The following is a 12,242-nucleotide window of genomic DNA, read 5'->3' on the forward strand; positions in this document are numbered from 1 at the left end:
ATAAATAATCTCACTGGTTTGATTATTCTAACCTGAAGTAAGTTTGTCGTGCAACAAAGCTCGGTTCGAATATTTGTCGGGGCCACATCTCTTAATGTTCAAAATCAAAATACCGCAAACAAGTATCACTGCAATTCCTGCAATTTAATTTGAGCTTGGCCCTTTTTTGGATATTTTTTAAAGTGAGAATTGATAATGTATCCAGTGATATTTGTTTGTGATACTTTGGATGAGACTTATTTTAACAGGTTGGGAGTAAATATCACATTTCTTAAGTTTGAACTAATAATATAACAAATAAATTTGAAGGATATAACAAAAAAATATAATATTAATGTGATGATCATACGTAATATTATAATAGCTAATTCGACTGGTTGCACTGGTGCACACAGAGTATATTATCATATTTTTCAAAAGTCTATGGCAGAAAAGGATGAAACTGCACTTGGTGCACGCCAGTGCAACCAGTTAATTTTCTATAAATATCAGTTTTATTCACTTTGCTTCTTCAGACAATATTCCGTGAAGATTTTCATTTTCTCTTGATGCCGACGTTCTTTGTTTTCTTCTTTTTTTTCTTGCAATTCAACATACATAGCGAGCAGAGGATCTTGTTTTTTTTTTTTAGTTCCACCTCTTGCAGCATCTTCTTTTCGTTTTTGTTTCAATACGCGGGTGTTACCCACAGACACAAGAACTTCAGGCTGAACACTGTCGTCTATACTTCTGATGTTGTCCATTTCCTGCTGGTACGGCACAACCTTCGCGTCGTTGCCTGACTGCTTGTTATGAGTAACAGCTAAACCTTTACGATTCCTTACAGTTTTAAATCGTGACTCGCATTGTTGAACATTTACATATTTACTGAAGGTTGTTGAAATGTCAACCGCAATGTGTTCCCACATCTTTTTTTTTGTTTTGAACTTTTTGAATGGTCCAACGTGGTTCAAGTTTTCGGCGTACAGATCGAGCATCATTTTGGTATCATGGTCATCCCACTTCACAGTAGCATTGGAGCTATTGAACGTTGGCAGCAATACATGCGAAACAGTCCGAATAGCAGTCGTGCTGCCAGATGCTTGTATACTAACGTCACGTTCTAGGTTATCCCCGGAAGTATCAACTGTTTTGGACGAGCAATTTTCTTTATCTATAAAAAAACGACTGTCATTCATGTATTTGTCATCGTTATAAGGTAAAAATTTTTTACAGTTTTCCAAAAACTCACCGTGCAAGTTCTTAGGCAGTTCAATACCCAGGCTTGACAGAAAACTTTTGGGTACATATGAGATGTTTTTAGTACCTATGGGCAAGAATAAATGAGTGTAATGGTCATGAATTGCATTAATAAATTTATCATTTTATAGTATTCTGCAAATTTCATAAAAAGAAATACATTTTTGTACCCTCTTACCATTTATCATAACCTCGCATAACACGCCGGCATCTGTTTCAATACCTGCCTCGTCGTCATCTAACACAATCCTCCTGAACACAAATGGAAGTTTCTTTTTTTTTTGTTCGCTCATGTTGTGTTATTTTTATTGGATATCCACTGTTAATTTTGATGTACAGTATTAATATCAAATTCTTATGAAAAACAGAAAAATATGATGCTTGAGATAACAAAATGGCCGTATGTAAGACATATACGTAATATGTAAGACCGTGGCGAGATCGCTCCGAGATCGCTCGGACAGAATTCCAAGAGTGGGGGAACTGCTCTCAGAGCGTTCTGAGAGGGGATCTGGAGTGTTCACTCGAAAACGCTATTTCACACTAGGAATCGTTGAGATCTCCGCAGGATCTCCGGGGATCATAACTAATTCTCTACAGATAGTAATGCAATTCAATGAAATAGGTTATTTCGCAGCACTCGTATTGCATCATTAATATCATCGCCATAAATTCCGAAACTTGGTTCTTTCACAAAATTTATGTAATTCACTTACCTTGAGGAATAATATCCATTTTGGTTGACTCGATTTTGATGCAAATTGAAAAAACTATAGCCTTTTTTATCCCGCGCTCGAAAGCGTGCACACACCACAGCCCCGCGCGAGTCTTGACAAAGGTCACTTTCGAGGGTTTACCACAGGCCATAGAATGAATATAAACATCTGTCCTTTTGGATTTCAAAGCTCTAATGCTATCTATTGACAAATATGTGAAGCTTTACCTCGGATGATAACTTTCGGTTTTGGGGGTTTTGGCCAGGAATTCGGGCTTTCGGACCACTGTGGGACGGTTTGACTTTGTTGTTTCTTTCTGGAGCTGTCAGTGTCAGTGTCAGACTAGTGAGGTTGAACGCAGCCTTTGTTGACTGTTGACTGTTTTGGGATCACCTTCGTGTTATCTATAGACGTCTATTTATACCAATCTGTGATACCGACTTGCTGATAGTATGGCTCCTCCAAACTGTGCTTTGTGCTACGCCTCTATAGATGTCCCTAGTAGTGCCATTACGACTGGCGACAAATGTAAACATTCATTTCATGCTATCTGTCTCAAAATACGGTTTCAAGTCGAAACTAGCAGGGCTGCGACAGATCGTGTACGTAGTTGCTGCCCTATTTGTACGAGAGATGAGACAACCGCTATTGGAGCAGAAATTCAAAAAATTTCAACTTCACTCGTGGCTATGAACACTCGCCTTGGTGCGTTTGAATGCCACAGCGGCCAAGGTCAACACGCTCGTAACGGTTGTCGAGGATCTTCGAGGAAAATTTGACAGCATGCTAGCCGATAATGTAGCTCTCAAATCAGGTCTCGAAACTGTCAATGCCGCCGTAACAGAGGTCAAGAAAGATGTTGATTCGCTGGCTGAGGTAGCGTCTCGCCATTCAGCGGAGATTAGCGAAATTGGAAGCAAGCTTGCCATCAGGCAGACTGGCGTGCTGGCACCTGCTGATGAGGCTATGCTGTTGCGGGTAGCATGCAATGAAGTTGCGAACCAACTAATTATTACAGGGATTCGAGATGGTGGTGATCGCGAGCGTCTAGATGAACTATTGACCAAACTGCTAGCGGCTCTTAATATACAGCTGCCTCCTGATGCCATAATCCGCTTGGAACGAATGGGCCGCTATAGAGCTCAGAGTGCCCCTAGTGCTTCAACCTTGCGTTTGGATGCAACTGCTCCTGGCTCTCCTCCTGCCTTTACTGCGCGTCCTCTTCTGTTAATACTTGGGTCTCCTGCCTGGTGCGATCAAGTAATTGCGGCTAAGAAGCTCAAGCCTGAACTCCGCGCTGCAGAAATTGATGCCGCCCTCTCGGACCGAAAGGTCTATATTAACAAAAGGCATCCTGTGCAACTTCACCGATATCGGAGTCAGATCTTGAAGAAGTTCCCGTCGCTGAGCCCAAGGTCTGTGTGGATATCTGATGCTGCGTTGTTTGTTCGACCTGGACCGGGGATCAAACCGTTACGCTTGCAGCCTTCTTCCGACTTGTCGACCGTAACCGGAGCCCTACTATGACTCACACCTGCGACTGTTCTCAAACCTAAGCGCTCACTGACCCGCCCTGAGCTCCTCAATGTCTGCGGCCTTAACGCCCAGTCGCTGCCTGCCTGCAAAGGATTGCCCATGCCTGCCCATGACGTATCAAAAGTCTTTTGCGTATGTTGGCGTTAACTTTTGGAACTCTTTGCCTCCGTCAATTACATCAGCGTCCACTTTGCCGGTGTTTCGTATTGGCCTGCTAGAAGATCTGCGAGCGGAAGAGGCTGAGCGTGTGCAGCGAGGGTGATGTTTGTGAAAATATTGAAATCAACAGATGTATTGTATGATGTATGATGTATGATGTATGCTGTATGATGTATGATGAATGCTGTATGATGTATTATGCGTGCAGAATGTGGCTGCCCTCTCTGTATGTACGCTTTTCATTCGGTTTGTGTCTATTTGTATTTCTATTTTTATTTTTTATTTTATTTTTAATCTTTGTATTATCTTATATTATTTTGGTATTGTTCACCAACCGCCATATGTGTGTGTGTGTCTATGGTTGCTAGGGGGTATTACCCCGCGATGAAATAAATACTTTCTCTCTCTCTCTCTCTCTCTCTCTCTCTCTCTCTCTCTCTCTCGTACGCGCGCGCACTCTCTTGCTCACGCTGTCTCTTCCGCTCATACTAACGCAAACTTGTAATAAGTGAATGCTCCCAACTCTCATCGTTAATACGGAACGTCTCCATCCCTACTGTTGTACGTGACCGCTTATTGCGCGTTCTTATGCCTACTGGACTACCATGGAAGTGTAGACACTACGAGCAGACCTCGATTCTATGGTACATTGCGATTCGTTTTTTGCGCGATCCGTTACCATTCCGAATCTCTGCTGTGTATAGAGGAGATCTATTTATCTTTCGTTTTGGTATGACACAGACCGTTATGCATTGATGCAAAAATTTCCACCTCAATCCTGGCAGCTTTTGTACCCTCTCGTTGATTGCAGCTACTCATTTTGATACGTAGATATTAAGTAGATATAGTTCTCGTTTCAGTTTTGTTTGTTTCTCTCTCTTGCTTATTACATAAGTGAAACTTTCATACAATGGGCATGAAACATGGGGACCAAACGTAAATCTATTGTAACCCCGGAAATGATAGCGGAAGCGATTGTAAAGTTGCATCCTTTTGATCTTCCTAACGACGTCGTGACCGATGAGTTATTTGACTTTTTAAAAAACCAGTCATGGCGAAGCTCTGGTTGCACATGGGAGCAGATTTGTAAAGCTATTTTCGCGGACAAAGACCCAAGGTCGGTAAAGTCTTACGTACCACAGACGTACAAGATGTTTTTACGACACGCCGACAATATTCGCGCTTTAACGATTGTTGAAATCAATAATTTTCCACGATCGCCTAACGGTAAAGACGAGGTTCCATATGTACCCATCAGGATCCAGTCGCCGGTTGGCGACTCTTGGATGCCCGACTCTTGCCAGACACGGATATCACGATGTCAAAATAATCCAAGTCAAAACAATAATTCCGGTTTGGATGATATTGATCCAATTTCGAGCGTCCATAATGAAAGGGGAACAACCGGGAATGTAAGCGATTCTACGAACTCAAGTGAGGAATCGTTTCTCGATCCAGATGTTAGAGCAGATAGTTTTCCTCCACTGTGAAACACAGGTGATCCTCGAACCTGTTCTAGCGCGGTTTTGTCGCCAATCGCCGACTTGTTGAACCTCGACTCCCGTCAGTCTCTAATATCGCATCGTGTGGACTCGTGTCAATTAACGGAAAATAAAATTTTGCTTCCTCGCCATTGGAATGAGGAAATCTCGAGCTCGGATACCTGTGAATTGCGACACTCAAGTCAAGAATTGGCTCCTGATTCTTCGACGCTAGACAATGGCCAAATCTTGACGGCTCCAGGAGAGATGTCTGTAACCGTACCGTCGACGTTTTTGCAAACATTTTGTTCAGCGAAATTAAAGTTACAGAAAGGATGGACTGACGCGTTGTACGACTTGGTCAAGCTAATGATGGTCTACAATTTGTGTTTTCGCTGGCACAAATGCAACTCTCCACCATCGCCAGTAACATTTCAAACGTATGCCGTTCGCACGTTTTCGACTTGTACGACTTACAAATTCTCAACAACTGAGCCAATAGGTCTGCCGTTTGTTGATGTATGCTTAAAAATAGTCCCGGCCGGCCCCGTGCACCATACAGCAGGGGAGACCCACCGTCGATTTGTAACGGGCGAAAAACGCTTGTCTGTTTCGGAAGAGCTGGTAGCAAATGCTCCCAGCACCGTATCAAGTTCATAGCAGCTGATGAACGCTTTTTAGATGCAGGAAATCTAAATGACGCTTACAGCCTAAGTTTGTTGCAAAAGATGTCGAGCGAAAACAACTGTCTAGATGACCTGGATCGTGATTATTATATGTTTATGCACAAATTATTCAAAGAGACGAAGGAGACGTGGAAAGGAACACACATAAAGGGTTATGTTCAGCAGTAATCAGTAGAACCGTTGTGTATCGTTCTTTTCACTGAGAAACAGTTGCGGGTACTACTGAACTTAGAACCGAGTACGGTGTGTTCTCATCTCGATGCCACGGGCTCTGTCACCATTTCGCCACCCAACGTAACAAAAAAAATATTTTATTATTCTTTAATCGTGCTTGGGAATGGGAACGCTGGTCAATTTCCTGTGGCAGAATTTATTTCTATTGTCCACATTACTCTCAACATAAGCCACTTCCTAAGGATGGTGGCCTTATCGTTGAAGATGTTGAGCACCCGATCACCGGCCATCGATAAAGTGGAGACAGATTTCAGCTTGGGACTCATGAATTCGGTTATGGACGGTTTCAACGGTATTTCGCTCGTCGAGTACATGAACCGCTCATATACTGATATGACTGAGAAAACAAATTCGATTTCCTCGCTTACGGTTCTGCATATTTGTTCCTGGCACATGCTGCATACGGTACTGAGAAAGTGCAAAACGATTTGCCACACGAAGGCTCAGTATCGCGTAGCAGGAATGGCAATGACGAAATTGATCCCCAGTAACGATTTGGACTCTGCTCGAAAGATATTCATTTATATCGTCAAAGTTTTTGGTCTCGAGACGATGGTGCGAGATTTTAAGGGAAGCATCGATTTTCTTTTCGAGGAATCAGAGATCGAGGAAATTTGCGTCACAAAGGAGGAAAAGAAGGACGCAAAGTTCATGCTACCGGACGATAATCTCGAATATGCCGTAACAACATCGAGTAAATCGCCCTTTTTTCAATTTGTCGACAGGATTTATCAATCTGAGATTGACGAGAAAGAGGAACTATGCACATCCGAGGATAACGACGTGTACTGTTAAGAATTCCTTGACTACCTGCTCAAGTACATTTTGTCATACTACTCGTTTTTCTCTGCCGCACATTTGACGAATTTCGGAATAACTCGTTATTCGATCAGTTAAGAGTTGGTACAGGACGTTAAAACATCTCTGGCTCAAAGGCAAACGATTGACCGTTCCGAGACACGTTCAAAAAATGAAATTGATTTTAGATGGTCGAATACGAGAGAGATCGTTTACCACGAGAACAAGTCGACAAAAGCGAGAGAAGAATCGAGGACGTTCTGCGCTAGTTTACAAAGAACCGAGCGAGCAATGGTTCGATAGAAAAAAAACAAAAAAAAAAGAACACCATTGTTTCTCAAAGGTCCTAAAACGGTTAAAAAACTAATTGTGCAGAGTCCTAGCTGCGACGAGAAGCCATCAGATGTATCGAGTGAGCAATTTTCAGATTCCCCGATCGTATTGGACAATACAGCTCCCGCCTTGTTTCACGAGAAATGCGCTCGATCCATATCGCCGAAATTTGAGTCTCCTGATGACGAGGAGTATACCAATCAAGAGAATATATTTTGTGCTGATACTGATCAAACGCATTCAGAAATTCGGAATCTCTGCGTGGAAGAAATCGTCTAATCTGAAGATTTCTTCTCAAATGATATCTCGTGGCCTCTCGGTTTTCCAGACCTTAAGAAAAAAATTGCGGGATTTAAATTGGTCGAGCAGAATTTTCGGAAGCTTGACTGTGATGAGTGGTTCAATGATGACATCATGAACGCGTTTTTCCCAACGATAACGAGCGAGGCACGAGATAGGGGTGCATCGATATTGTCTTTCGACATTTTTTGTACCCAGAGAATAATTCTGACGGGCAAAATGAGCCGCGGATTTTAGAGGTGAGTGGAGAGGACTTCTGTCCTTGACTACGAGATTCGGCTATTGCCCGTGATCAATGATTATTGGACGCTCTTTATCGTCGATTTCCGAGAAAACCTCTTTTTATACCTTGACTCTCTCCATGGCCGTCCACCGCAAGTGCTGCTCAATGGTTACATTTTGGTAATCGACCAAGAAATGAGAGCATATGGAAAACTGACCGACTGGAACAATTGGCGGTTGTACTGCCCACGTGATATTCCGAACCAGAACGTAACCAGTGATGGACGAAGAATTGCGACTGGAGATTGTGGAGTATATGTATGCACGTGGGGGTACGTAATTTGTACTGGTTGGTCAACTCCATTTTCCAGCAACGATATGCCATCTATCAGAAAAAGTATCGCATGATATACAATAATGAGAGCCAAGGAGACGACTGATTTTCAGGAGAGGCAATAAGAATATACGGGCTATCTAGTCGATATTGATGATGCGATTCAATCGAGGTATCGTCGTGTGAGCTTCCCAATAAAAACCCGAATATTGTTTCGACCACCGATCACATATTCTAGCACGCTAGCATACTGCGCCCAACTTTCCGCGTAATAAACGTAGAGCTTTGGCGTCTGGTGCAATCGAGGAAACAGGCATAGGGTTTGATGACTGAATGGGGACTGAAAGAAAAATCATCACATAACGCATAATATCTATAAAAGTTACCAAACAAGTTCAAAAAATACCAAAAAAAAAAACTTAAAAACGAAAAAAATATATAAAATTACAAAAAAAAAACATAAAAACGAAAAATAATATAAAAACACAAAAAAAAAAAAAAAATGGAGCCGGAACTCCGCCACGTTCACGTCATCTGCTCCGGGTAACGCAAAGAACGGTAGAACATTAGTCGGATGACCGTAACCAATTGTCCAAGGTAAAGAGGGAATTGAGTATAAATTTGAAAAACATCGCTCTTTGTTAACGTCAATCATATCATAAAACAACATTTATTAAGCTTAAAAAATTGATAACAATTACGGGAGAGCGCGTCTCACGATGATTACTCGCTTCATCAATTGCCCAAGATAAAGAGTGAATTGAGTATAAATTTTAAAAAATTTGCTCGTAGTTATGACCTTTACGATTCGAGGTATGCGCGGTCTGCTCGAGGACTGTCTCGGCCCTGGCCGGGGGACACTTCGCTGCTAGCGTCCGCTGCTAGTTTCAGCTACGTCAGTCGCGGTATATAAATGCATACAAACACAATATTTCGGTTAAAAGCGAATTATCGAAACGATGGAATGTTGCTTTACCATAAGAAAAATTGGCGCAATGAACTTCCAGCAGACGCGCCAGTAAATTCCTGGTGCAAATCCAATCATATCTTTAATATCAGCGCAGAAGCGATCCGTCCCGTAAATCCAGCTGACGGCTATTGTCTCTGCTAGAACAGCAATCAGCATGGAGTAACCTGCTGCGTACCGATCAAGCAGGTGAAAAAAATAAAAACCACCCTGAAATCAAGAAAACATGTATCTCATTTTTTATATTACAAACACGGAAATTTCTTATATTTTCTTCAAAAATTCCAATGCTTATATTCAAAAATTTTTTCCACCCTTTTCTGAAATTTCTCACTTTATCAAGAAATCTCACTGAAATTTTGTGAAAGTCTTTTCTTTTCATCATAATATTCCAACATAATATGTGACGTATACGAGCTATAGCTCTTCATAAAATTTACTGCAAATGACTGAAAATTATTTTTATCACTTCTAAGAAGCCTGACATCTTTCTACAATCATTATGAGCAACCGACATATCATAATTGAAGATTAAATTATTCGAATAAAATTATCTGTTTTTCTTCAGGAATATTTAAATTTACACAACTTTTCCATAACTTTCCAAACCTTGTTCAGGCTTCGTACTTTTAGACAGAGCTAGCAGTGGTGCGTGGTATAAATATTTCACTAGCAAGCATCACGTCAACTCAGTCATGCAGTTGCTACTGTACAGTAGCTATATCTTGAATGCTCTAGCCATGATCACATGTATATAAATTGCATAGTCCTGCTAAAGAGTTATTGGATTGGGATGGCTTAATAATCCAATATCATCGTACGATTTGCGTACATAAGTATCCAATGTGTTTATGGACACTAAGAGAACTGAGACGAATTAGAGCCTGTAAAATATTTCGGAAAAATTGCAACTTCCGAGATGAGAGACACTATTATCGAATTGTTCTTTATATAGTTCAAATATTTATAGTACCAGAAAACTTCTAATTCGTTTTGCTTTGGCCAGTTTTGAAAGTTTCTACTCGGTAGATTTCTGAGAAGTTTTGGACAGTCATTTAACGATATATTTTCATCAATACTCACCTGAGAACAAGAGGCTAAACCAACAAGGAAGTAGAGGCTGAATAAACAAGCAACGAATATCTCTCTGTGGTTGCCGATTATCGGGAATTCATCACTAAGAGCAGTAATTATCGCTTCGGAACCTCCAAACTGTAATCAAAACCAGAACCGTCAGACTCCTAATCATGGAGAATGGTGTGCATGGAGAATATGGCGGCATTCACCCGGATTACGTACAGAACTATCCAAGCCCAGGGTCAGTAGCATCATAAAGAATATCAGAGCCCAGAAGATCGATCCTGGCATTGTAGCAATGGCTGCTGGATATACTATGAAGACTAGGCCAGGACCTTCCGTTGCAACATCCTGGATAGATCTTCCACTGGCATGGGCCATATAGCCAAGCACGGAAAATATTACGAAGCCAGCAACGAAGGATGTAACGCTGTTAATGACACTCGTCAGCAAAGCGTCCCTGAAACATTGAGATTAGGAACACACATTGAAGGTTTTCAAGGTTTTTTCTTAGCCCAGAATACTGTCGACTGTCAACAACAAACTGTTGTAAATTTATTTCTACTGAATCGCACCCTACCTAATTCATACAATATTGTTATGCAAGCTTCAAAAAGGTGTATCTTGTCAGAAATTGGCGAGTACTTCAAGAGACATTCACGGTAGATGGTGTTTTTTTACTTTTATATCTCGCATTTATTTGTGACTATTTCGGCAAAATAGCGACGCATAAGTTTAAACGAAAGTATTTCGCGCTAATCACATTTTCATTTCACTCGCTATTTGAAATAATTCTCACTCATGTACTCACACTCGCATGCGATGTTTACCTATCCGTCTCTACTTCAAATTTAGCCGCTTGCCTCTGTCGCGACTCACAATCAGAGCAAATCAGCTCTGTATCTAATGTCCTATTCTCTACTGTTGCGAAATCATATATGTGTATCATCCATGTGTATTCTCGCCTTGTCAGTTGTCGTTCTGTTCTCAAACGATACAGATCGTATCACTTTTGTATCTTTCTCGAATAAAGTAACTTTTATTAGTAATCAAACATCGATCATCATACCGCGTCCTCGCTATAGTCATTCACCAATAATTCGTAGATCCCACATCAACGATCCAGTCTCCATTGTTATCTCTCCATACAGTTACTTTTGACCTAATTATATTTCATATGTAGTCCTCAATACAAATTATGTATACATTTTTTTTCTATTATGAAATAAAAATATAATTAGTACTTCATTACTGTCTGGAACCCAAATTATAATTGTAGTTTGTGATTTGTGATTGTCAAATTACAATTTTACTCGTCATTGCTCATAAAGTACCTTGATATATCAAAGAAAAACTGAACTGTTTTGATGTATGAGCAGAACAACATCCCAACTCAGCAGTTGCGTGGAAGCCATCGTATCTGAAATTTGATTCAAATACATCACATTTCAGTATTTGGTTCAGAAATATCGTCGATCAGAATTCAGTTTGGCCCACCACCAGGCAACTCAACAAGAAAAAGTGCGTTGGACAGGTCCAAAAACGCGTCGGTATAGGCCTTAGAAATTTTGAGAAAAATATCACACGATTTAAAGAATAAGGTCAATTGTCAGGTGAATTAAGAACAAGTTTACAATTTGTTATGGTATCACGGTGAGACAATTTCGGAATAATGGTTCTGGAAAAAAGATAAACTATTATGATCACCGTTTTTCGTATGATGTAAACTAACGGGCCCCCGATTCAAAGCGGTCGTCGAAGTGAGTGAAGGCTAAGGATGCAATGTAAAATTACCATCGTAAAGTCAGTCCTTATCTCAACATTTCTGAGGCCATTGAATATTTGATGTGATAGAATTCCAATAATTATTCCTCAGAATTCAGTTGTGATTCAGCCTAAGAATACCAATTGTAAATGTCAAACGCAATTTAAGAATTATCGGAACACATCAGTAAAACTTTATTACTTTGGGATTTGCTTTAAATTTTGAGCTTACGTTTAGTAAAGCTACGAAAGTCAAGTGGTTTGTACCAAGTTTCAATTAATAATGTTTCCATATTCGTCCAAATATCACGTACGTTAGCGTCAAAAAGTGGTGTTTTTCGGAAAGCTCCTTGCACGCGAATAGATTGATTCTATATAATTGTGAGATTGAAAGCA

General features: G+C 40.7%; 1 protein-coding gene across 1 annotated transcript in view; it reads right to left on the reverse strand.

The window, feature by feature from the left end:
* Nucleotides 1-12,242, reverse strand: part of LOC124178536 (sodium-dependent dopamine transporter) — a 420,680-nt gene that overhangs the window by 23,204 nt on the left and 385,234 nt on the right. The window contains exons 9-11 of the mRNA XM_046561971.1: nucleotides 10,305-10,542; nucleotides 10,089-10,217; nucleotides 9,015-9,215 (exon numbers count right to left, since the gene is read on the reverse strand). Coding sequence (XP_046417927.1) covers nucleotides 9,015-9,215; nucleotides 10,089-10,217; nucleotides 10,305-10,542 — 568 coding nt within the window. The remainder of the gene's footprint in view (nucleotides 1-9,014; nucleotides 9,216-10,088; nucleotides 10,218-10,304; nucleotides 10,543-12,242) is intronic.

Source organism: Neodiprion fabricii, chromosome 3 (genome assembly GCF_021155785.1).
Source record: "Neodiprion fabricii isolate iyNeoFabr1 chromosome 3, iyNeoFabr1.1, whole genome shotgun sequence".
NCBI lineage: Eukaryota > Metazoa > Arthropoda > Insecta > Hymenoptera > Diprionidae > Neodiprion > Neodiprion fabricii.